Here is a 24,282-nt window from a genome sequence, read left to right on the forward strand (position 1 = left end):
GTAACTGGAACAAAAGCAAACTGGAGAAAAAAAAACAGCCATATGGAGCCATTGGGAATGTTTTCCTACAAAAGTCTCACAAAATAAGCAGCAACTGCTTTTGGGAGAGATGAATTAGCTGTCGAGCTTTTTATTTATTAATATTCAGTTCAGGTGTAATTCACTCTGGGAATGGTTAAAATTTAATTCATTTTGTTATATTTATTGGAGGAATTCTCAGTGGCACTTTGTGGTACCATCTGAGCTACTCAATCCTGGAGTTCTTTGATACAAAAGGTATCAGTAACATCACTATAATACTGCTTTAGCCAATTCTCTCAGGAAAAGAAGATAGAGGGAATAATTCTGTCCTGAATGCCTTTTTAACTCTCACATAGTATAATAAAATGTAGTGAGACTTCAGCTTTGGTGCAGCTTTCAGCAGTGTTTTGGTCCACAGCTTGGCCTGGCCTGGGAATGTCTCTCCTCCTTTTACAGGATGAAAATTGGACATCGAATATCCTGATTAATCCCAGGTTACAAAGGTCTCACAGAAAAGATAAACTTGTTTTGCAGTGGTGTAAAATTTACCTTAGAGCAATGGGAAACGTGTGTGTGTCCCCTGATGCGTGATAAGCGATAACAGCAGAAGACCTTTCTCTGACTGAAAGAGATTTCTCTTAAGCACTAAGAATGCTATTTTCAGGATGATGTGGGTAAGGGACTACAAAGAAAGATGGAAATGGGTTCCCCCCCCCCCTTTTTTTTTTAAAGTATTGTATTCACATATAATACGTACACGTAGGCAGACTCAGAACCCAGTGGAAAGTTTACAGGTCAGCTACTGTTGTAGCTAATTAGATAGGAATCTTGATTTGACCTGTGGTAATCAGGCAAAAATGATAGGAGAGTGATCAGAGGTAATTACAGCAATGCCCTATCCTTGGAAGCATACCCTGTGTTTAGGGCACATTGCCTTAGCTAAGGGTCATGCCCTTGAGCTACTATAGTATTACCTCAGGATTTCTTTAGGCAGACAACAAGAGTTGTTCTGCTGTTTGTATAGCTATTGTGTAGTTCAGGAAGATGCAGGATTTACTTAGAAATTTGCAACTTTTTTTTTTTTTTTTTTTTAAAAAAAACTCATCTGTTGCTTTTGAACTCCATCGCTCAAGTTATGCAGAGAGGAAGGGCAATAGCAAGTTGCTGGGAGATTTATTAGAGGAGATCTATAGAGGGAAAAGTTACTGCTTTCTTTCACTACTGCTGACTGATACAATTTATCAGCGATATGTGATACCTACAGGATTCTTGTCTGTGTTCCAATTTTCTGAGACTGCAGAAATGTGTACGCGAATTGCAGTTATATACCAAACATGCCACTTGATTTTCAGCAGCTTAATAGAGATCTCAATGCAGGGGCAAACAAGTTTGTTTAAGGTGTATGATAGAGTTGCAGGGCATTTCTTACAAGAGAATTCAAAAGGGTTGCTGCCTCTTCTTTGGCTGTTAAGCAAACCTAAACCCCATGAAAATCCCCAGATAAATATAAATAAATATTTCAGGGTTTTCTCTGCAAGTTTTATGAAAATAGAGTCATGAAAGACCTGCTTCTTGAAAAATTTGGCATATGGAGGATATTTTGCATGCGCTTAATGTGTATCCTAGCATCTGTGCTGTGTGTTTATTTGAGGTGTGCACCTGGGCACAGCTCCTTGTGTTCATCCACCTTGGCATGGTCCATGTGCTTTTCCTAAGGTTGAAATGTCCTTCCTCTCTAATTATCACTGTGATAACATGATGATCTGTAAATACACTTCTTTCTTACATCTCCACTGTGCGTATGTGATAATGCAAAGCATTTTTATGATAATGATTGATGCATTAACAAGTGTTAAAGGCCTTGCTGTAAGGTACCCAAGTGAAGATCTTATAAGCTTGAGTGTGGTAAATAAAGAGAGCAGGTACGCGTATTTTACATTTGCCTATGTTAGATTGGTTGGTTTATATCCAGACTAACTATCTAGCACATCATCTAATGCACATTGGTGTGGTGACATTGGCTCCCGTTGTTTCAAAAATTATGCAAAGGTTTGTATTCGTCTCTAGCTGAACTTGTGATATGTGGAGTGCTTTAGAGTAGCTCTAACAGGAATCCTTAATTGGGAATACTGGAAGCGGAGGTATGAGTAGGAGGGGTCACATGCATTGCATTTGATGTTAGGCCTAAAAACTCAATATTTGTATGTTGTATAATAAATTGGCTGTAGCTGGAGTGTTTTCTGCATGAATGTCACCCATAGCAGTCTAGCTAACGGCTTGTTGCATCCTTGCATCACTCTTTGCTCTATTGACATACACTTCTGCACCTCTGCATTCAGTCTTAAGGCTCGTTCCATGTTCTTGTTCTAATTTTAGTTTGTTTTGGGGTATTTCTCTTGGCAGAATTACCAAAAAGCAGACCAAGACCGTATGGGTTAGTGATTCCAATTAGTACCAGTGCAGATGGAAGCTATATCTCCAATATACTCTCTGCAAGCCATCAAAGAAGATCAACGCGGGAGGTATCCCAGAGTCCCAAACAGCTGTATTTTAACGTCACTGCATTTGGAAGGGAATTCCATCTCCGGCTGAAACCCAACACTCATTTAGTGGCTCCCGAGGCGGTAGTGGAGTGGTATGAAGACTCTGTGGAAACTGGAAATGGAAATGATGCTGGTAATGCGAGTCAGACTAGGACTGCTACAGAGAGGTTATGGAAAAGGGAGCCACTGTGGACAAACTGCGCATACGTGGGAGACATAACTGACATCCCTGGAGCTTCTGTTGCTATTAGCAATTGTGATGGTCTGGTAAGGCTTCTTCAATGGTGTTCATGTCAGGTGTTTTATCACTTTGCACACAGCTTTTATTGCTTTTGAGTACACAGTACTAATCTTAAAAGCTTCATTTCTTAAATCCCTTAGAAAATGCCTCAGTATATGTTTATGCATATAGTCTTTTGCTTTACTCTGGGATAATTGCTTGGAGTCTGGTGAACAAAGTCCATAATGTTGCTGGGATGAGAGAGAAAGAAATCAAACCTGCTATTTATTGGTTTTCCTTTTTACTTTCATGAGGTGTTACAAATGGGAAAATGAATAATGAAGGTATTTTAACACTTAAAATAAGATCTTTTGGTGAGTGAGCATAGAATCTAATCTGGTGTCCAAATTATCACTGTGTACTTCTCGGGCAGCAAATTTGCATGCTGCCCTGTAGCCCAAGAATAGCAACATATTTAAATTCAAAAGGGCTTATTAATAAACATCCTCAATTTTTTATTTTTTTTTTACATGCAGTTCTGTTTTTCTCTGAAGGTATCATGAGGTTCACATCATGAAGGTATCAACTGGTTCACCTCTATAAATGTTTTGTTCTCAAAACATTTGCCGGCCGGCCTGCCGTACTAGTTAAAAATGCATGATATTTGATTGTGGCTTCTGCAGATGCAATGACTGGCATGGTACACAAATCCCATATTGAAAGACTGGGAATATATTGAGTCCACATACCATTCGTTAATTCAATCATGCGGTAAAGAAAGCTAACAATACTTACCTTGTACTCGTTAAGTAGCAGGAGCAATGGTGGAACATGACTGCAACATCCAGGAAGATTAATGTAGTGGTTACTCTGCTGCTATTCAGGGGAGGAATCATATGAATAAGTCTGCAACAAGAATCCCTTCTTGGAACTAGGCTTTCCCCTTCCTGTCACATGCCAGAGCTGTTAATGATTTGATTCCATTTTATGATAAGTGCTGGCTAGCAAAGCTCCCAGCTTCTGCAGTGTGCCTCTGCTGTACATAGTTTGTATCAGGTTAAGCACTCACTGTGTGAGCATCCTCATAAATGTCTCAAACTCCTGATTCAGCACTTAGGGCTATGCACAACCAAAACTCCTTGACTTTCCTTACTTGAAGAAAAAAAACAAGTGGTGGTGTTTACATTTGAGGTTATCAGCTACTGGCAGTTTTTTCCTTTTTTTTTCTTTTTCTTGTCTTTTTTTTTTTTAGTGGAATCTGTTGACAGTGTGCTGTGTTTACAAAGATCATGCAGACATCTGCCTGGACAGATAGAGCCTCAGATGCAGCTCTCACAATGAATGAGAGCTGTATTTTAGCAGAAACCCTGAATGAATTTCTTGCGTTAAATGACAGAGCACTTTAAGACAACAAATTGGATTAAATGGAATTAGATTAAGGGGTACAGCAACATCGGCAGAGATCGGCATGTGGCTGACAAGCTGCTTTGTGGCATGTTTTCAGTTAACTGAAATGAGGTAGTTACTGTCTTCACAAACCTCCACATATTTAAGAAGAAGCTAACAGGTACCAAAAAGATCCTAAATCAAGAACAGGAGGTTTCTGAGTTGTGTGTCATATTGCCACAGCAACCAGGAGAAGCCCTCAGGTACTTTCCAACATTTTAGGGACTGAACTAGAAGAAAATGTGCTTGTTGTTGAGGAGGAGAGTGTGTAAATGCTTCTGGCTCTCTGTTGTTTCTGTTCATCTCAACCCAAGTTGTCCTGTACAGTCTTTGTGGGGCTTCTTCAAGCCCCTGAGCCACCCACCACATGGCAGGGTTGGAAACGACTATCAGAGCACAGACATGGTGAGTTGTCTGTGGCAAACTGTGTTGCCAGGACTGCTCCCTGACCTGCCTGCTTATGCACCCCTCTTGCCAGGACCAGACCTCAGCTGCCACTTGAGCTGCTGTGCTGCATTTCACATTGCTGCCAGGGGGTTGCTGGGCTGGCAGAGAGCTGCTGCAGTGGCTTTACTGCTCCGTTTTGGGCAACTATAATGAGAACAGCTGATGTGCTGAAAAGTATCTATTTTGGAGGGCTTTTCCTTGCTTACTTCACCTAGCTGTTGTCTCAGTCTTTAGGAGCTGTAAGCAAATGCATGTGAAACAAATAATCCTCAACATTGTGGGATTTCAGGTGGCTTTTTTCCTCCCACCAGCTCCAAGGTTAGCAAAAATAGCTTGAAGTTAGCATTTCTGGCTTCTCTGCTGCTGTACTATGCCTCTCTCAACCAAGCTAGAATATTTGATCCTCAGTGTATCCTGAAGATGTGAAGGGTGAGATGATACGGCTTAACAGAAACTGGAACAACAGTGAGAAATTCTAGGGCCATGTGTCTATTTGAAAGATTTATTTTTGACTTCAGAGGAATTTAGATGCTTGCTAGTGTAGCCAGCTAGGCTGTTACCTTTGGGGAAAAAGAAAAAGGAATCACTATGGCTGCAATTCACTCAGCGTGTAGCTTATAAAGCAAGTTTGTTATCATCAGTGGCAGATGAAGAGCACTTGGCTTGCCACCAGTTAGCAAAAACTCTCATAAATTTTGTGCATGAAGAGATTTTTAATTATGGCTCTTAAGACACTTGCTTATAGTTGGGCAAAATTATTTTGGGCAAAATTTGCCCAAATTATAGTTGGGCAAATTATTTAATTAATGTATTGCATTAACCTATACTTCATAAAGAGTGCTCAGTTTCGTATTGTTTAGGGTTTGCTCTCAGCACTAGCGGTGTGAGGTTATGAGGAACACTGCAGTGCTCCATTTTGATTCCTTCATTGCAAACACACAGAATTATTGGCATTTACACTAGTAGAGCAAGTTTTTGTCCATGATCTCTTTCTGAATCTAGACTTAGGTTTAAAAACCAAAATACATGAACGCTTTTGTTATGAAGCAGTTTACATATCTGCTTTTGCAGTAAAAGTCATCTGCATACCATAAGTTTTGCAAATTCCTATCTTCACATCTGTTTAATATCCCTTGAAAATAACTTTGTTACAAAAATCACATGCATGTGCATGCACTTGTCATAGCAAAAGAACACTTAATTAGTCATGTAGAAGCTGCCCTTTGTTTTCAATACTGTGTTTAAAAAATGTGTTAGTGAGTAACTAACAAATGCTATGAAATGTGGGTGACAAAGTATGATAATAATAAAAGAAACCCTGCAAAGTAGCCCTTCTTAGTTTCTGTATGTAAAACTCAAGATGGATAGATTTGTAAAGCTCATTCTAACTTTGATGTTGCAAGCGTAGTGCTGTGTTTAAGAAAGCTGGTGTTTCCTCAGGTTTCTAGGGTATATTTCTCCAGTTATTTTCATCACAATAGCAGTACTTGTTCTCAAAGTATGTATAGAGTTTGTCTGTTATTTGCCAGAGTTGCAGCAAAACTTGTAATTGAGTTGCAGGCATCAAGCAAAATTATCCTTGCCAGAGTCTAGAAAGCACATGGAGGAGTCCTGGCTTGTCTCAGGTCAGGAGGACTGTGTAGTTTGTAGCTCACTGCACTAACTTCGTCTCTTCTGTATGAAGCTTGCTCTGCAGTGGCAGCCTTTTGAAGTTAAGATGGTGCTGTTGTAGTGCAGCACTGGTGATCTGGCACTGGGAAGGGGAGAGTGTTGATGAAAAACCTAATGTTTTTTCTAGAAGTTTACTCTTGTGTCATTCTGACATTCATCAGCTGAAAATAACGGCACCCTTTGGCTCTGTGGGCTTGAGAAACTGAAGCCTGTGATCTCTTATCAGATAAGGGTAAAAGAAGAAAAGCTCTTAATAACTTTGATCTGCAGATGATGAAATCAGTTTCACAGACAGCAGCCTAGATTTAAGTCTGCTTGTTGATCCTTTGCCTTTTCTTTATTTGGCTTTGGCTTAGTAAATGTGCAGAGGCAGAATGTGTTGCAGCGATGGAAGGACGTACCACCACAGGGGCTTGGCAGGGCCAGGGAGAAGGCTCCATTTACCCAAACAGCGCTTGCGGGGTGTATCTCCTTCCCTCACACGTTCACAGTTCTTCAGTTCTTGCATTCCTGTTTTTCATTCTGTCTCCTGCCTGCTTTTCCTTCCTTTCAGTGCCAGTACAACATGTTACCACAGTGCTCTTCTGTCTGTCTCGTCAGGCATGGACTTAGCAAAGGGAGCCAGGGTTATGGTTATGGCCAATTCACCTGCACAAGTCGCACAGCCCCCTCCTATTTACATCTGAGCTGCATCTTCCCTTCTGCCCTCCTTATAAAGATCAGATTGTGCACAGTCACAAACAGCTTAATATATTCCAGTCTGCTTGACAGGTGGCATTAATGGTGCCTTCTCATCTGGGTAACTGTGGGAACGGGTTTTGTGTGTCTCTGTACCAGTTTAAATGTTTAATCTAATGTATACACCCAAGCATGGTAGCTGAAGTTAATCTGCTCTGAGCATACACAGGGCAGCATTCTGGTGTCTGACTTACACGGTACGTTTCCTGTTCTAAGATGCTACAAGGCTGAAGGGTTTTGAGTAGTTAACTGCTCAAGAGTTACTGAAGTTTCTGGCCCTGTAATTTCGTTGCTAAGGAAGTATGTTTCTAGAGCAGCATGTGGTTTAGAAAAGTGGGAAAATAATTGCAAGCTGTTAAAGCAGGTGGAAGTAAATCAGTTCAAAGCAGATTTCACGGAAGGCAGTTTTCACATATTGCTTGTGCCTGGTACAGTGATGCTGTGAAAGATGCAGAAAATGATGAGCTTCAAACAACCACTACAGAAGTTTGAGACTGTAGATAGGGACAACACAGCGGACTTGATGTTTAGAAGTAAGAAAGCAGAGACTTTTAAGTAAGTCTCTGCCTTTTGTTGTAAAGAATTACTTGAATTTCTAAATTAGCTTTCTTCCTTTTGTAACAAAATCCTAACAGCTGTTGGTATGTGATGCATTAGATTGTACTTACACTATAGGATCTGTCTTTATGGACACGTCTACTTGTTTGAGTTGTGATCTAGTTTATATTTCATTATGTAATGCCAGAAAAGTGTGAATGTCTTCGTTTTGTTACTTGAGCAGTAAGCTTACTTGCTTTAAATGACAGGGCCAGATCCAGTATGCTAGATTTTCGTTTGTTGACTACCAAGCAAAATGTGACTTGCTTTTTCAGTCAGCCATGGCCTTCACGTCCAGGGCTGCATACACTCATTTGAAAGAATGACTGTTTGCAAATGAGAGGTCTTCAGTAGCCTACCTGTCTTTTCAAGTGCAGCTATTGAACAGGGGGAATTCTTAAAGACAGGCAAACTGTCAGGATCTGTCATTATTTGTGACAGATGATTCCTCGCTTATTGTCACCCCTTTTTTTTTGCGAGGATGTCAAAGCGCGAAGGAACTTGTATATGTCTTTGAAGCTGTTACAAATCAATACTTTTATGCAAGTTTATGTTTAGCTTTTGGTATTTTTGGAGTCTCAGTATATCCTGAGAGTTTGGTTTTTAATATTTGACATTACAATCCCCCAGCACAGCTCTCTTGAAAGGAGGAACAACTTAAAAGTTAGTCTTTAACTTTGTGCCTGAATTTCACCCTTCATGAAAGGAAGCTAATGAGGGTGTCCTACCCTCAGTGGTTTTGGGATTCTTTATGTTACTGGTTATAAAGCGTTTTAAGTGTTTGAATGGAAGGATGTGCAGAGATGCACATAGTTGTTTCCTTTGGCAAATGTGCTGGAGATATTCAGGCTAGAGAGACTTGCACAAAGACTTAAGTCTCATTCGGGAAAATCCATAAAAATATGCATAAGTTAAGGCAGGTGTTTAAGTGCGTACTTAGATCTAAGCAGTTTCAGTGTTTTGATTTGTTTAAAATGCTTTTTATTACCCACTGTTCCACCAGGTCTTGAGTAAAGGCAGGTTTCTTGTTCACGTATTGGCACTAATGTATTGTTTCAACATGATTTCCTCCACACTGGTGAGGTTACGTTACTAAATGAAGAACTGGCTTTCTAGGAGCTGGTGATCCTTTACTCTCAGCATATTAGAAAAGCATTTTGGAAGCAAATGAATTACTGAGGAGCATCTGGTTACAGCATGTGGGAAGCTTTTCTGGTTAATACCAGCGTCCTTAAGAAGGATGTTATTAGGGACCCATCATCAAGGGCTGCGTGTGCTATGTTTGCTGCTGGGAGCACCTCGAGTGCAGAGCCTCTGCACAATGGCAGTGAGCGGGTGGTGGGAGGTGTGGGTGTGGGTGCTCTCAGGAGGGTCAGGATGCGTCCCCAGGCCCCTCGAGGTCTCTCCTGGCAGTCTCTCCTCTCTGAGGGCAGCATGGGAAGTTGTGCACTTCTGCTGTGGCTGAGTGGACATCCGGTAGTTCGGCACTTTCTGGGAGCGCGAAACACAGGGAAACAAAATAAACAGCTACAGGGAGATGGAACCACGCGCTGCTCCGTGCAGACGGCAGCAGTGTCAGACCAACTTAATGTTTTCACATTCGTGCTACCTGCTGTATTGCCTGCTTCCCACAGTAATTACATCCCTGCCATGAACTCCCTTGACCTGCCATGCCTGTTCATACCACTTACATTTTGCTGTACTTGGCAGCCCTGCAGACTTATTAACTGGGCTTGATACGTTGCAGCTGCCTCTTTGGATTGACGGCCGTGGTCTGGTAGCCTCGGTCAGTCCTCCCAGCCTGGGTCAGTCGCCGTCAGGCCAGGCTTGGACCTCGTCCCTGTCACCCCTCCAGTACGTAGCACTTCCCAGAGGCTGATGCAGCCTTTTCAGACACAGTAATCCCCAGTAAAAAGGATTTCTCAAAGTTCAGAAACTTGGAAAAATGCAGTGCCATCACGTTGTCCATTCAGGATTTAAGGCTTCTTGCATAAAGCACTGAGAGTATGACTATCGAGAAGGGAAGTGATAGTGATGGAAGTAAAATGTTGACGTAGTGCAAAATAATACGGTGTGGAAGATTGTTATATTTCTAGTTTGTGTCTCCTTGAGGCTGTCACTCAAAACAAGCTGGTACTTCATCCTTACCATGTGTAATGTAGTCAGAGTTTATGCTCGTGTTTTCTCAAGTTCCATTTACTTCTTGTTTAATTTTATAGGTTTTTCTAATGGGGTTGGATTTGGGCCAACAATGGGTTTGCCTCTGCTTCACGTAGGATCTGGCTCAGACCATGTGTGTCATCCTCACCTGTCTTACAGGTGTCCCATTCTTGCTAAGAACAAATTCCATTTTCCCATGCATGACGTACCTTTTTCTTTTTCCAAAGCCTTCAACAAAACTCACTTTTGTGAAGCTTCTTCTGTGGCAGGAAAATGCCAAATAAGTGCCTGCATTGTCCTCAGAATGATAGATACCATAGGCAGATGCATGAATCGCGTGGAGAGCATTTGCAAAAAAAGATGGAACCAGATGAGAGAGTGGGGAGGAGACCTGAGGCTTTCCAAGTCCCAGGAATCCCTCTCTGCCTCCTCTCCCTGTACTTTGGGACTGTTACCTCAGCCTATTACCAAAGTAAAATTAAACTCAAGTAAAACGAAAGCTTTTTTTTTTTTTTTTGGAGATGCAAGGCTAACTAACGTCTTTGCTTCAGCAGGTAGTTCTGGAAGCCTATTGCTCATACCAACTGCCTGCCTGCCTGTTCAAGGATGGTGAAATGGGGAAACCTCCATGCTCTGTGCTTACTGTACATAGTAAGAAGAGTTGTGCTCAGAGTTTCCACTTGGTTGTATGCTTCATGTTTTCAGGGCTGATTCACCCGCTAAGTCCTCCTCCGAAATGATCATTTTCCTATGGGTTGCAGTTCTCTCTCTCTCTTGTTCCAAGAATTGCGTGGTCATAGGAAAAACTGAATCGACATACAGTAGTATTGCTATGGACTTAATGTAGATCAAGTTAGGCCAGGATATAAGGAGCTGCACAAATATCTTTCGTAGCACGGAAATGTGCAATCAGTTTGGGTAATAGGTTTTCCAAATGGAAAAAGATGTCGTGTGTTTTTAAAATGGAGCACAAAAGGGAAAGGCCCAACAGTCTCACTGACCTGAAGAAATCCTTCCTGCAAGAGCTGTTTTCCTCCTGCGTGGAAAAGGGCAGAGGCACCCCTATCTGCTTCCTCCGCACTCTGCAAAAAGTGCTGAGAAGAATCCTCCATAAGAAAAAATGGGAGTGTGGGCAGATCAGGTTAAAAACAAAATGAAAAAACACTGAAGTATATTACACATCCCCTGGTCTCTGTCTGTCCAACTGATGATGCAGCAGAGAGAACTGCTGCCATGACAAAGAGAGAGGGGACTGCAGAGGGGTCACAGATCTCTTGGGCTTCAGGGGATCAATCAGAACCTTAAAAACATTTCTTATGAGAAAAGGGATCATAGACAAATTTAAGGTTTTGTTTTGTTTTTTTCCATCTCCTGTAGCCTTCTCTGTGATTTCTCAGGTGGAGAAGGAAAGAGCAAGATCTGTGACTGTAGGCAGACCTGAGTAGGATAGTTGAAGGTGACCTTTGAAGTAACCCAGTCATCCCCCTCATTGCTTTAACTACAGTCGTTCCGTGCTCAAAACCAGGTCTCCTGATTCCTGACAAAATGCTGGGCCACTGGTGCCTACGTGGTTCCTACAGAGCCCAAGCCAGGGTCCATGTGCAGCACCACTGTCATATGGGCACTGGTATTAGTGTCAGCAGTGTACTTGACACTGCGCTTTCTTTTTTTCTAAGGGTCTTGACAGCCTTCTCTATGAGCTATAAAAAGCTTAAATGCCTGAAGTTCCTTCTTCAGTTATGCCATGGTGTGAGTGATGCTTGAGCAGGAAAAAAGGGAAGAAAAACCCCATGCTCACTTAAAAACAGCCAACTTTACAAAGCTGTCTGCTTTAATCACAGAATCACAGAATTTTCTAGGTTGGAAGAGACCTCAAGATCATCAAGTCCAACCTCTGACCTAACACCAACAGTCCCCACTAAACCATATCCCTAAGCTCTACATCTAAACGTCTTTTAATGGTACTTAAGGTTATTTTTGATTGAGAAAGGAGCTTTTTCATACTTAACAGCATGTCCATTTGAAAAGGAATGTATTTATGAATCTTTCCACATTATTAGCCAGGTAAAACATGCCTGAGTACATCAGTTAATGCTATATGTATTTGGCTTCAGTGTAGTCCATTCAGCCACACAAACAAGTTCAAGATAATTTTAAACTGTGTTTAAACCTATTTAATATTGTAATATTGTGTATGCCTCTGTCTTAATTCTAAAGCACTGTCCCAGCCTGCTTTGATTAAAATCTCTTTATATGTTACCAAGATCCTGGGCTTTGTTACATGTTTTTTACATTTAACACAAGCATTACATCACAAGCATGCTTCCTGGACTTCTTGTGGGAGAAACTTCATTGCTTTATCAGAAAAGATCCTATTTTAAGTACAAATGTATTGCTCAATTTCTGTTCCCATCTTTTGGTGCTTTACTTGTTCTTTAATTCATTCCCCACTCAATTTTCCTGCCCTGTTCCAGTAAGGCTGTGGTGTCTGGTTTGTGCCCTCTGCTTACTTCCAGCTTCCATACTGGGGTATTTGAGGGTGAATGTGTGGGCATGTGCTCGCAGATGTGCGTGTATGAATATTTTAAAGAGAGAAAAACCTTTTTGCTATTTGAGGGCAGCGTAGCAGTAAAACTTGGAAATAGCCTTTATTATCTTAGTTTATTAGTTTATTTTTGAATATTTCCTTGTGGCATATTAAGGAAAGGAAGACTGTCTAAAATATATTTTAATTTTGTGTGTACCCGTCTGGAGGTGCTGCATGTGTTATAAAGCAGAATGACTGTGTTCTTATCATCTGTATTTACTGTTCGTTTCACTGATAGAGTGGCTCACAGAGATGAGAAAGCAGTTAAGGTATGAAAGGGATGCTTGTTTGTGACTATGTATATGTGAAAATAAACATCTCCGGTGCATAATTTGGACAGTTTTGAGTTTATATTCCAACAGTGTGTCCCTACTGAACAGTTATGGTTTTACAGCCCTTCTTGAGCTAAACTTGACAGAAAATAAATTTTGCTAAACTGCTGCTTTGCCCTTACATTTCGAGTATGCATACACTAGCATTTTTTTCGGTATGCGTGCTATGCAGAGGAAAAAAAAAAAAAGAAAGTTGCCCTTATTTTTGTATAATTAAACAAAAACAGTCTCCCTTCATTTCACCCTTAGAATACCACCGAGTCTGCTCTTGGGTCTGGACTTTCCTTGACTCTGCAGAGACCAGGTGGAGCGTGTGCGGGTGCTGAGCACCTCACATCAGAGACAGCAGTGGGTGTGGTGGAGGTGGCCTCACCAGCACTGACTCTGGTGTCGCATCAGTGTCAGAGTCCTCAACTCCCCATTTTGAGTTTCCTCAGCCTGGCATTTGCTTTTCTAAATAACCTGTTTTGTGAGTAGCAACCAAGTGAGATTCAGTGCTCGTTTCATCAGTGTTTATTCCATGAGTATCGATCGCTCTAGTAAATAAAGTTTTGCTGTCATTTGTGATTAGCTAGTGTATAGCTGAAGAGTGAGGTTGGTTTGAGACTTACTTGTACTGCTTCTAGGTATTGCAAGAGGTTCACTTAAGCTTTCAGGGTTTAGCAATGGCTTGCTCTAGTATCCCAAAAGAGACTTTCTAGACTCCTCAGTACCAGCGTGAAGTTACTCTGTGGCAAAAGTAGCGATGGAAGGGTACTGTAGGATGTATGCTTGGGTAGTCTTCCCATGCCATCTTCTACTTTCTGTGACAGAGCAGGATTCAGGGACACATCCCCTCACTGTGGGGAGGCTGCAGCCAAAAGACCCAAGTGCTGCAGTGGGAGGCTTTGGCTGCTGGAGCGTGCTGCTGGTATCAGAGGCACTGCCATTAGGAATGACCCATACTTTGCTCACAGAATGAGATAGCTGGGAAACTACAATGATCCTTCATGGTTTGTATGCAATTCAGGGTGGAAATAAGGAGTGTAACAGGCAAGGGCTATGCATGCATGTTCACAGACACCACTGCATGCGTGTCTTGCAGCACCTTTCTGGAAATAGTCCCGTGTCAAGAATACCTTTCCGTCAGCGCCCCTGTGCCAGCAGATTGTCATGTCCTGATGATAGCCTTGTGCAGGTTCTATGTTTCAGGAACTGCTTGCTCACCTGTAATATTTTCTTCCTACAGGACTAAAATAATTCCTTGGCACAACAGGCTTCTTTGGGAGCAGTCGTCTGCAAATAGCAAGAATGACTGACAAGGCACTTTTTTTTCAGTGTTGACGATAAATTCTAATAAATAACTAAAATAAGTCAAAATGATATTTTTTGCCTCTGTATTTCATGTCACCTCAGGGCAGAGGTGGTTAGATGACTTCTGTATTATTTTTCCTGACCCAGAGCTTGACACAGAGACCTGAGGGCCAAGGTTGTCTGAGGTTTGCCCTGTTCTTCCGATGGCACTTGACTGAAAAAATGAGCTCCAGAAGTAAAACAGCCTTGGGAATATCCTGCCTTGTTGGCCTGCTGCCTCCAAACTCTCCTGTTTTCTCTTCCTTCCCTGGAGCTCCTTTCTTCAATCCCAGGCAAAGCTCAGAACATAGCAGGGATGGAAACTGTGCAAACTTCTCATGGGACCATATTGAGAGACTGCATATGTAGTCAGCCCACTGCTTTCCTTCATCTCCAGCTCCCTCTGAAAGATCACCAGGACAAGTGGAGCTGTGGATGGAGTGATTGTAGGGTATGGTGGTTTACAAGGTGCTGGCATTTGTGTGCCTTTTCCTTGGCAGGCTGAAAGGATATTGTCCTCATGGGAGTCCCTTCTGCAGATGCTTCATTGCAGTATGAAAGAAGGTTGGAATGAATAAGGGAACAGTTTCCAGCAGACTGCTCTTCAAGTTACCAACACTTTGAGGTTTTGAGGTGGTGTTGGGCTTCTGCCCAACCCAGCTGTCTCTATTCTGCTTGTATCTTTTGCAAGAATGTGTTGTTTTATCCATAAGCGACTGTATCAAATATAACTATCTAGGGAAAGGCCTTTTTATTTGAATACCTTCCCAAAGTGTTACTGAAGGATTCCATTTCAGGTAGGATTATTTTCATCCTTGTACTGCATGGGAAGTTAGGTGCACCAGCAGTGCAGAAGACTGACAGTAGCGTGAGAGATTAGAGACTAAGACTGCTTGTGAAACAGGTGTTGGGGGTCTGGGAGAAAAATTAAGGGAAACAGACAGGAAAAAAAAAATCATTTGTGAATACATAGGGCTTCCTATATTGCACTGCATCGGTTCCCTGATTTCTATTCATAATTGCTATTGCTGCCTTTCCATTTGTCTTTTAAAAATTTCATAAAGTCTACATAAATTGTAATAAATGTCTGTTAAAATGTTTTGACTGCATTTCTGAGCCCCTGCTCTGCTGTGGCTGACCTTAATAAGAACTGAAAGCCTTCACCATCTGCTGGCACCTCAAAGGGGGACAACCCTATTTCCTGAAGCATGACTCCATTTAGTAAATGCCTAGAGGCTTAGCAGAGCAAATGTGTTTTTCACATGTTAAAGGATCACCCAATTTTAACTGTTAGGAAAGTTTTGGTACCAGTGATGCCTTTGCAGCTGGAGACAAAAAGGAGATTTTCTTGGTTGTTAGCAGAGAGAGTCCATCCTGTGGGCAAAGCCTCTTCCCAAATCCGCACAAGTTCAGATTCTTTTCTCACTTAACTGGTAAGCTGCAATAGCCGCTTGGAAGGTCACTAAGCCTTTCTTCTACATAAATTGAGATTTTTTTACGTATAAATGCTTCATGCTGAAAATCAGCCTCCTGGCCTGTGTGGGATCTGTGCCCCTGGCTGCACTCGGAGGAGAAGAGGGAAAATGTTTCTTCCCTGGTGTCTTAGGAACAAGGTGTTTCCCTTCTGCTACAGGGGAAGGGCTTGCTTTCAGTGTCCTGTTAGTACCATATCCAGTATTTCTGTAGGTTTTGGAGGAAGTCAGTTTCCAGAGATCTTTTGCAGTCTTCTCCCTTCAACTATATCCATTCAAAAAAGGTGGGGGTGGTTTAGCTTTTTTTTTTCCTTTGGAATGGGCTCATAATGAGGAAGAATCTATATAGGGCACTTTTTTGGAGACTAAAAACTGAGTTTTGATACTTGTCTTATAAAACAAGGTCTCAATTGTCCTGTCAGCAGAAAGCAGCAGCAGGATATTAAATAATTGAAAGCAAGGCTGAAAGTGGAATCACTCCCTTCTGTTTGACATTTCTGCATAATTCCTCATCCTTCAATTAAATGTGGATAAGATGACTGGTGCCCAAACTGTTTATTGCTGTGTCTTTTAGTCAATGCTTCACTACCATTGACTTTTTTTTTTAGGCTTTCTGTATGTCTTTTGCCATAGCAGGAGCAGTGAACATAATGTCCTGCATGAAAGTGTATTTGAAAAGAGTGAAAATAACACTGTTCTATGATACCAAAGAAAAAAGTAAGCAGGTTGGAAACTAGAAAAAAAGCATTGACTGGAATGCACAGAAAGGCCTAATTGTTAAACTGAACATCTCTTCTGATTGTAGAAAGTTGCAGTTCCAGGAGGTCTGTGTATAACAAACTGGCAAACCTCTTTGTCTGAGTGAAGAATCTGATGGGAACAAATGTCTGCATGAGCTGTTGCTGCACCGAGTGATGCAACTCTTACCTTGGCCACGGCATGGGCAGAAGTGTTGACACCAAACGGGCCAAGGAGAGCTCGTGTGCTGCGGCATGAGGAGATGCTCTGGTTTTGATAATTCTGAAGATGGAGGTGTCTTCCTCAGATAACCTTCTATAGAAAGGGATTTAGGAACAGGAGAAAGTGTGAAAAGCTCCAACTCTTCATTAAACTAAAATGTTCCAGCTTTGATTGCCAAAACTTCTAGACTTTTACTTCTAGTTTACTTCTGAGTTCAAAAAAAAAATATTCCTTAAAGTGGAGCATAGTTTTATGTGTAATTGTTAACTTCTAATCAATAGATATAGGGGCTCAAGCTGCTGTGTCTAAGTTAGTATAATGCTCCCTAGTTTGTCCTATCTCAGGAGACTTAAGAGCAGAAACAGTAACTACAAGGGCAGACTGAAGTGTGCTGTGAAGCTGAAAAATGGGGATGCTCATGTTTGCATCTTCTCTGCTCTAGGTACTGCTGCTTTAGGGATACCTTCTATTTAATGTATGAAGACCTACTCAAAAGTCAACAAGGAAGAATATCCAGTACTACATTCTGTATTTAGCATGTAGAAGATAAACCCACATTTGGGGAGGTGAAGACACACCAGTGAGTGCATGTGAGCTCAGTTAAATGATAGTGTCCTTAGTTTAGGTGGTTAAATATGGCCTGAAATGAATCACTGGTGGCTGGTGGTGCTCTGCATATCTGTTTTGTAGCTGTTACTGAATCACACCCTTTAGTCTTGGCTATGTATTTTCACAAAACAGTGTTTTTAGGGCAGTTTGACAAATAATTTCCTTTCTGGATTTTTGCTTTTTGTTACCAAAACAACATAAGCTTCTTAATTTTTTTTTTTTTTATTCCTGGAGACTCACAGCTAACAGTTTATCAAATAGCCCAAGCTTATTAAAATTAGTAAGTACAACCCTTTTTTATGGTTTCAGTAATAAAAAACAGATTGTGTGACTTCTATGGACCCTTGATAACACACATAGTACACAAGAATTGGGCACTCATTCACATTCTGCCTTCACATATCACATGCAGTAAAGTATGTCTCAGTAAAAAAAAAAAAAAAAAAAAAGGTAAATAGATACTGAAATAGTCAATGTTCTCAAAACTTAATCCCTGTAACCTCTCAAAGTTTTACTGACTGTAGTGTTTGTGCTGAATTTGAAACTGCATTTGGTAGGGTAGAGATACAGAAGCCATATTCAGTAATGCCTTTTTTTGATGTTCCTTGTTTATTCAGCACCGTACTTACTTGTATCTGGAATTTGACCTCAGAGCTGCATGGTCTGAAGATTGCAAAGGCAGTAAGAAGCAAGACAGGACAGAAAATACCGTGCAGCATTACTGAAAGAAAAAGGAAAAAGCACAAAGCAGGCAAGATGGGTTTGTCTGCTCTAGGAACTAGTCATCTGTGTTACAAGTTCTTACCTTAATGTGGAAGGTCATTCTGGGATTCTAGTCATCACTCTCTGATCCCGGCTCTGAAGGAGTTATGGGAATAAAAGTCACTTTGACCTCCTGACCTCATGCTTCATCGAGAGTTTCTTGAGATGATGGATAAAACTAAAACACTATTGTTCTTGTTAATGGGGCGAAATATTTGCTTCACTTAGATTTATAACTGATGCCTAGTTTTCACAGACTACTTTTGTAATTTGCTTGATAACTTTAATAAATTATTTGACTTTTTTTTTAAGCAGCATCGGTGCAGCAGTAAATTAACTTTCTAGCCTCACACAAATCAGTCATTTGCTTTTCATGTTTCATACCTGACTAAATTGCTAATGTTTAAAATTGCTTTTCCTTTGGGAGATTTTAGCTTTTTTTTTTTTTTTTTTTTTTTCCTCCAAAAAGATGTAGAACCAATTGAAAAGAATGAGCCTGTTGTAAGTATTGCTAGCTTTGGCGTTTCAGTACTTTGAAATGGCACTTCCTAGGTTTTCATCAACAGAGTATTTCCATTCAGAACTGAATACATCAAATTGCTGTTTCTTCTCTCTGGTTAAGAAGAACAGCAACTGTCTAAGGAGATTTCTGCATTCCACCTTAGTTTTGACAAAATTTTCTATTATACTGGAGTGCCTTTTATATAGGGACAGTCTTTGTTGCTGGTGTTGATAGCTTCCCAGTAGCATCGAGACCCATGTAGCAAAGGACAAGCGAGTGCAGCCAAGCTGACCCTGGTGAAAGGCCAAGTGCTTTGCAAAGCTCATTTATGTGCTCTTTACAGTGTAAATTAGCAGACCTTGTAAGTTGATATTTGTGGAAATGGAAATCATTAAGTTTGAACCAAGCTGTCCAGTGTCTATCCACTTTCTCAGGAGCATGAGAGTTATCGGAGGTCATTACCTTTAGTCTAGTCTAGAGCTGTGTAATTATTATTCTATACTGTTTCTGAAAATGACCCATAGAAGAAAACAGATCCATGGGTGGAGAAACTACAGTCACCTGTGCAGAAAGCAGACCACAGGAAAGTTTCTGTATGAGAATGCATATCTCTAAAATCAGTGAAGATGATGAAAAAAATAAGTTTTTACTTAGTAAATGCAGCAGAGAAGAGTCAGGAGAGGTGTGTGAGGTGACCTGGAGTACCATTCTGCTGGAATTTGACGGGTGCCGCATGGGAGGTGCAGTCTTACGGATTCATGCTGAGTGTGTGTTAGGGCTTGAGGTACTTCATGCCTTAGAAAATCAGAGACATGATGTCAGTGTTGGAGCACCTCAAATGGCTTTGTCTCCCATGGTGTTGAATGCTCTGATGTGAAATGCATTGCATGACTTGGGATTTCTCAAAAAGAGGTAAAAGCATGAATTTGCAGGTCTGCAAACACACATGCAGGTAAGTGGTGGAACAGGCAGACACTTGCTGTTGATGTGATCAGACAGATATCAGTGACAAGAATGTGTTTGAATCGCATCATCATTCCTCCTGAGCCTCCCTAGACAGAGCCAGCAGGCGCAGCGGCCTGTAATGGGGTGCAGGAGGAGAGCTGCCAGATGAGAGCTGGCCCCATCTCTCCCTGCCCTGGGGTGGGAGGGAAATGGCAGTGAGGGACCTGGTCAGTTAACTCATGACTGCTGTGTGGGCAGGTGGACCACACAGATACCTCAGCATTGCTTGCTGCAGTAATTGGTGTGTTACTGTGCATCTGGGATGTTGGTACATGCTGATAGCTATGTGGCATCAGTCCTGGCTAATGCGAACAGGAAGCAGATAGACAAAGGTCTCTTGTGTGCACCACAGCTGGTGTGTGCTGCTGACCTCAGGTGTCCCCTTTTCCATTCTCCAGATCATGAGATGTTAAGGTGTTCTTTTCATTTTCTTTGTAGTTTTGGAGTATTCAGCACTTGATCTGGAGCTCTTATTTTTCCTTCTTTGAAGGCTAACAAATGTCCTTGCTTTTTGTTTTCCTTTCTATTTTTTGAAGGAAGCCATGACTCTCATGTAATCCCATGACTCCAGGAGTGGGAAAAACACCAAACTTACTGCAAGCACTGGCAACCTCGCGCATATAAAACTTACCTGTGGTGATGGGCCTGAGCATCTATTGTCATACACCCACTTCAGGATGTTTTCACAGAAGTGAATTTTGCCATTGCAAATACCCTTTCACCATAAAATAGTTACTAGCATAGAGCTGTATTTACCACAAAAATAAAAATTTGTACTCAGTAAATATTTCCACAGAGATATGCTGTGCTCAGGGAGATGCCTGACTCTGCTGAGCGTGTTCCACACATACTTTTCAGTTTTTAATAACTGATATTTTAAAACCACAATTCCTTCTTTAAGGACAAAGCATTTTGCATGCCAGTTTTGCGCCGTTAAAATGAATCTGTGTAGGTTTTCCAAGAACAAAAAATAGAGACATTTTTCCACATAAAATCAAAGTTTGTTTTTTTCTTTTCGCTTTCATATAACTCTTAAGGAGTTCCATTGTTTTTTTTCTTAGGCTTTTTGAAAGGGGGGAAAAAGAAACCCAACATTTGGATTAAAACCAAGCATGAGAAATTTCAGCATAAAGGAATTTTCCTATGTATGTTTATAGAGGAGGCTAAAAAGCATAATTTTAGTCCTGCGCAATGACCCAGTAATATATTGCCATTTTCTTTTCTTCTGTGCAAATTCAACAGATTATTGGCAAGTTCTGTGGCTCTTCTGAATGTGTTTTGCTCCTGCATCAATGCAGGAGCAATGAATGCATCAATGAACGTGCTGAGAGCTTCTGTTCTGCAGAGAAAGATGCAGAAATTGTGGGAAGATTCTGCTCTCACATCAGATGCAGACATAGACATGGAGTAGTTTTAAGCCCCATACATTTTAAATGTGGTTGCAGATTTCTGTGGGAATATCAGTTCATTTTTACAGTCCAGCCTGGTAGGTCACAGGCATCACCAAGAGACTCACCACCAGCCGAGGCCCCCAGTTGCACCAAGCTGTAGGGTTTAGAGACGTGCCTGTCTTGGTTTACACCTACTGTTCTTGTTATGTTTGTCATGGCACTGAATGAGTCTCGTTTTTGAAAACAGATAACGTAAGATGTGTATGATTCTGATCCAAATTCATGCAGCTCAATTCTCTGTCCTCTGTCTTTATTTCTTCCTTTGCTTTATTAATAGACTATTCAGAGATCATGATCTCTTCCTCTTATTCCTAATTCTTTCTTCTGTACTAAATTGCAACATGGTCAGTTGGCATGGCTTTTGTCTATGCTGTTTTTCACGGGACAGCATTAAATTAGATTAGTAAACTTAAAATGATGTTTACATTATTTAGATTACATGGAGTGCCTTAGATGTGTTTAAATGAAGAACATAACATGTATTTATTGAAAATTAATAATGAATATTAACCACAGGAAGAACTCTACTTTTAGTTAAGGAAATTAGTGTATTGTTTCTGGTCAGCTTGACATTTGGTATTTTAGTATGCACGTTATCTTAATTTCTTATTCCTAAATCATGTCCATTGTTTGCAAGAGGATAGTAAATATTCCTATGTTTTAATCCTGGTTTTGAGTTTTCATCCTGGTATTCAGTCGAACAAGTAATATTTTTCCTTGTAGCTGCAGAAGATGTTTTTGCTTTTGAAAAACTGCTATTAGATGATTAACCGAATAATTCAGCTTGTCGTGATACCTGAGTGGCAGGTACTGTATGAATATTTAATTTGCTTCAGAAGCATCTACAATATTTTAAAAGAAATGCTGTCATACTCTATGAACTAGTTTAACTTAAAAAATCTTGCCCTTCTCTTTGTTGTCTGTGTTTAGTAGCCTTCAAGAACCGAGAGCAAAATGATGCTAGAGCTTTTGCTTTAATTCTGAAATGCACTGCCAGGAGTTTTGCAAAGATAAGACTTGATATAAACAGTGATTTTATATCACATTGATTGTTGGAAGAGGAAAAATTGCATGTTGAATTCCTGTTGCTATATGAGAAATAGCTCAAAGGGGTCAGTCCTGAAGAAGCCAGCAAGTGCGGATGTGTTGCCTCGCAGCCTGCCTAGAGCCCAGGAAGCCTCGGAGGAGTATGTGGGGACTGGAGGCCCATCCATGGTGGGAACAGATTTCATGTGCAAAACTTCCTCCTTCCCTCCCTCTGTAGGCACCCAGCAATTGTATCAATAACATCTGTTTCTCAAAATGTCAGAGTACTGCCATATTACGTTTTTCCAGCATTCTTCTAATGTGTAGTATTTTTTTATATGCCAAGTATGTCGAGGCCATAAATACTTTAACATGCAGAAGATGTGCAGTAAGAGAAATATGTCCTTTTGGATGGCTTTCCCCCTTCTCTGCCAGCCCCGCGAGACAGACCTCGGCAGGGCCTGGATCCCCTTTATGTGCCCGAGGGGTGGGCTCTGCCAGAGCACGGGTGGCAGCCTGAGCGCCATGCCACCCGCTGCAAGTCCCTGGGGCAGCCTGTGCCCTCACCAAGGTTGGAAACTTACTGGTCTGTGCTGCTGCCTTGACTGGGCTCGCTCATTCTTTTGGAGACTGCCTCGATCTGTCTGTCTTGCTCCGCTCACAACTACTGCATGTGGTGGCAGTGTATTTATGGTGGTATTGTCACAGTCTCGGTATGTCATGTTTTCACCTGCACCAGCAAATGTTTGATGGAAAGACCTGCTCAATCAGCATGGAAGAGTGAGGCTGTGTATCTAGCTAACATATCAGATCAATACCATACATTGCAATACAGTAATATGGATCAGTCAGTCTACATTATTGAGGAATGTCATACATAGAATAAAACGTGTGATATTTGATTGCTTGCACTTTATTTTGATAAAGAACTATGTTGTTCTATGCAAGCAGTGACTAGAGGTAAAATAAATGGAAAAAGAGCGAGAAGTAGGTAAGTATTAGGAAGATCCCAGTAGCATTATGAACAGAAGGGGGGCTATGTGCTTTTTTGTACATAAGTAATGGGACTTGTGTATGTATTAAGTTACTTAATGCCAACTATCCAGACGAGTCTCACCAAACTGAGATTTATGACTTGCGCTGTAAGGAGGATGAGTTAATCATTTTTGTTTGGTACAGAGCACTGCTGTGTACAGAGACTACAAAAAAATGATGCTTTGGGAAGGGAAAAAAGGCTTTATCCACAAAATCTTTTATCTAGCAGGAAAATGCATCTGTGCAGTCAGAAATGTATCTGTAGGCGTTCTGCCACAGATTTTAGCCCTCGCAGATGATGGACATGCTTTTTTAGTATCAGTCATGATTCTGTGCTAGTTTAATAGATGAAGCTAAGGTGCTATACGAATGTGCTTCTATTTGCCTGTCCTCTTTAGTGATAGTATTTATTATGATACTTTTTTAAAAAAATTGCTATTACTGTTTTATTTGTATGGTACATTCTTTAGCTCGAATTTGTATCCCTTTTTCCTGAGGTGTGAGGACTTGGCTGTGTATGTCAGTGATATGCAGCTATTCCAGCAAGGGTTAGTGGCTTGTCCTCCTGTGTTTATGTAATCACTTGTTGTGATTGCTTTACACAGCACCTATGATCAGGTAAATCACCTCACTGAGCTGCCCCATCAAAAGCTGGTGTCAGGAGTGGCCTGCTTGTACTGCAGCACCTCATGCCCCGTGCTCTTTTTCTCTGCTTTTGTCAGGAGCTGGCTGGCCTTTCCCCATGGTCAGCGGTGCATGGCTGTGGTGTGGTGGGCCAAGCAGACAGAAGGGACTCTTGCAAAGAAGCTAAGGCCAACCATCAGCACCACATCCACCAGAAGGATTTGTCAGAATCCCAGCCCAATTCCTACCTCCTTGCGGGAATCCAGAGTCATGCCTACTGACAGAAGCCAGGGGAAGTGAGTCAATTCCCAAGCCAGGGGAATTATCCTGCCATGTTGTGCGCATAGCGCTGATGCATCTACATGAATGGTTACACCTTTTTGTGTTTATGTCCTTAAGCTTCTCAAAATTTGATCCTCCCCAGCCTGTCTCCATGCCTGAGCATATGGATCCCTGTCTGCACAGCAAGGGGTGCACATGGGCCTCTCAGGTTTGCAGGTTAGCTGGTCTGCCCAAATTTTGAGATCAGGTGCCTGTTCACAGCAGAGGCTCAAAGAAGACACCACCAACCATGTACCACGAGGCAACCGCCTGCACTCGTAATGCTGAGCTAGCACAAGGTAATGTGGTGTGATGTGTTTTGTTGTGCGCTCTTACCAAAATAGATGTGTTCGTGGTGCACGAAGACATTCTGGAAAATAACACTTCAGTTGGTAGTTGTGAACTGAAGAGGGACATCATC

At 41.4% G+C, this 24,282-nt stretch overlaps 1 protein-coding gene across 16 annotated transcripts in view; it reads left to right on the forward strand.

The window, feature by feature from the left end:
* ADAMTS3 (ADAM metallopeptidase with thrombospondin type 1 motif 3) overlaps window positions 1-24,282 on the forward strand; it is a 152,903-nt gene that overhangs the window by 21,189 nt on the left and 107,432 nt on the right. For 13 of the 16 annotated variants that reach the window (XR_004750290.1, XM_035324386.1, XM_035324384.1 and 10 more), the window contains one exon: window positions 2,425-2,831. The exons of the other annotated variants lie outside the window; for them this stretch is intronic. Coding sequence is in view for 12 of the 13 variants with exons in the window: in XM_035324386.1 (XP_035180277.1) it covers window positions 2,425-2,831 (407 nt within the window). In the remaining variant the exon portion in view is untranslated. The remainder of the gene's footprint in view (window positions 1-2,424; window positions 2,832-24,282) is intronic. 16 annotated transcript variants of the gene reach the window in all.

Source organism: Oxyura jamaicensis, chromosome 4, assembly GCF_011077185.1.
Source record: "Oxyura jamaicensis isolate SHBP4307 breed ruddy duck chromosome 4, BPBGC_Ojam_1.0, whole genome shotgun sequence".
In the NCBI taxonomy this organism is placed as follows: Eukaryota; Metazoa; Chordata; class Aves; order Anseriformes; family Anatidae; genus Oxyura; species Oxyura jamaicensis.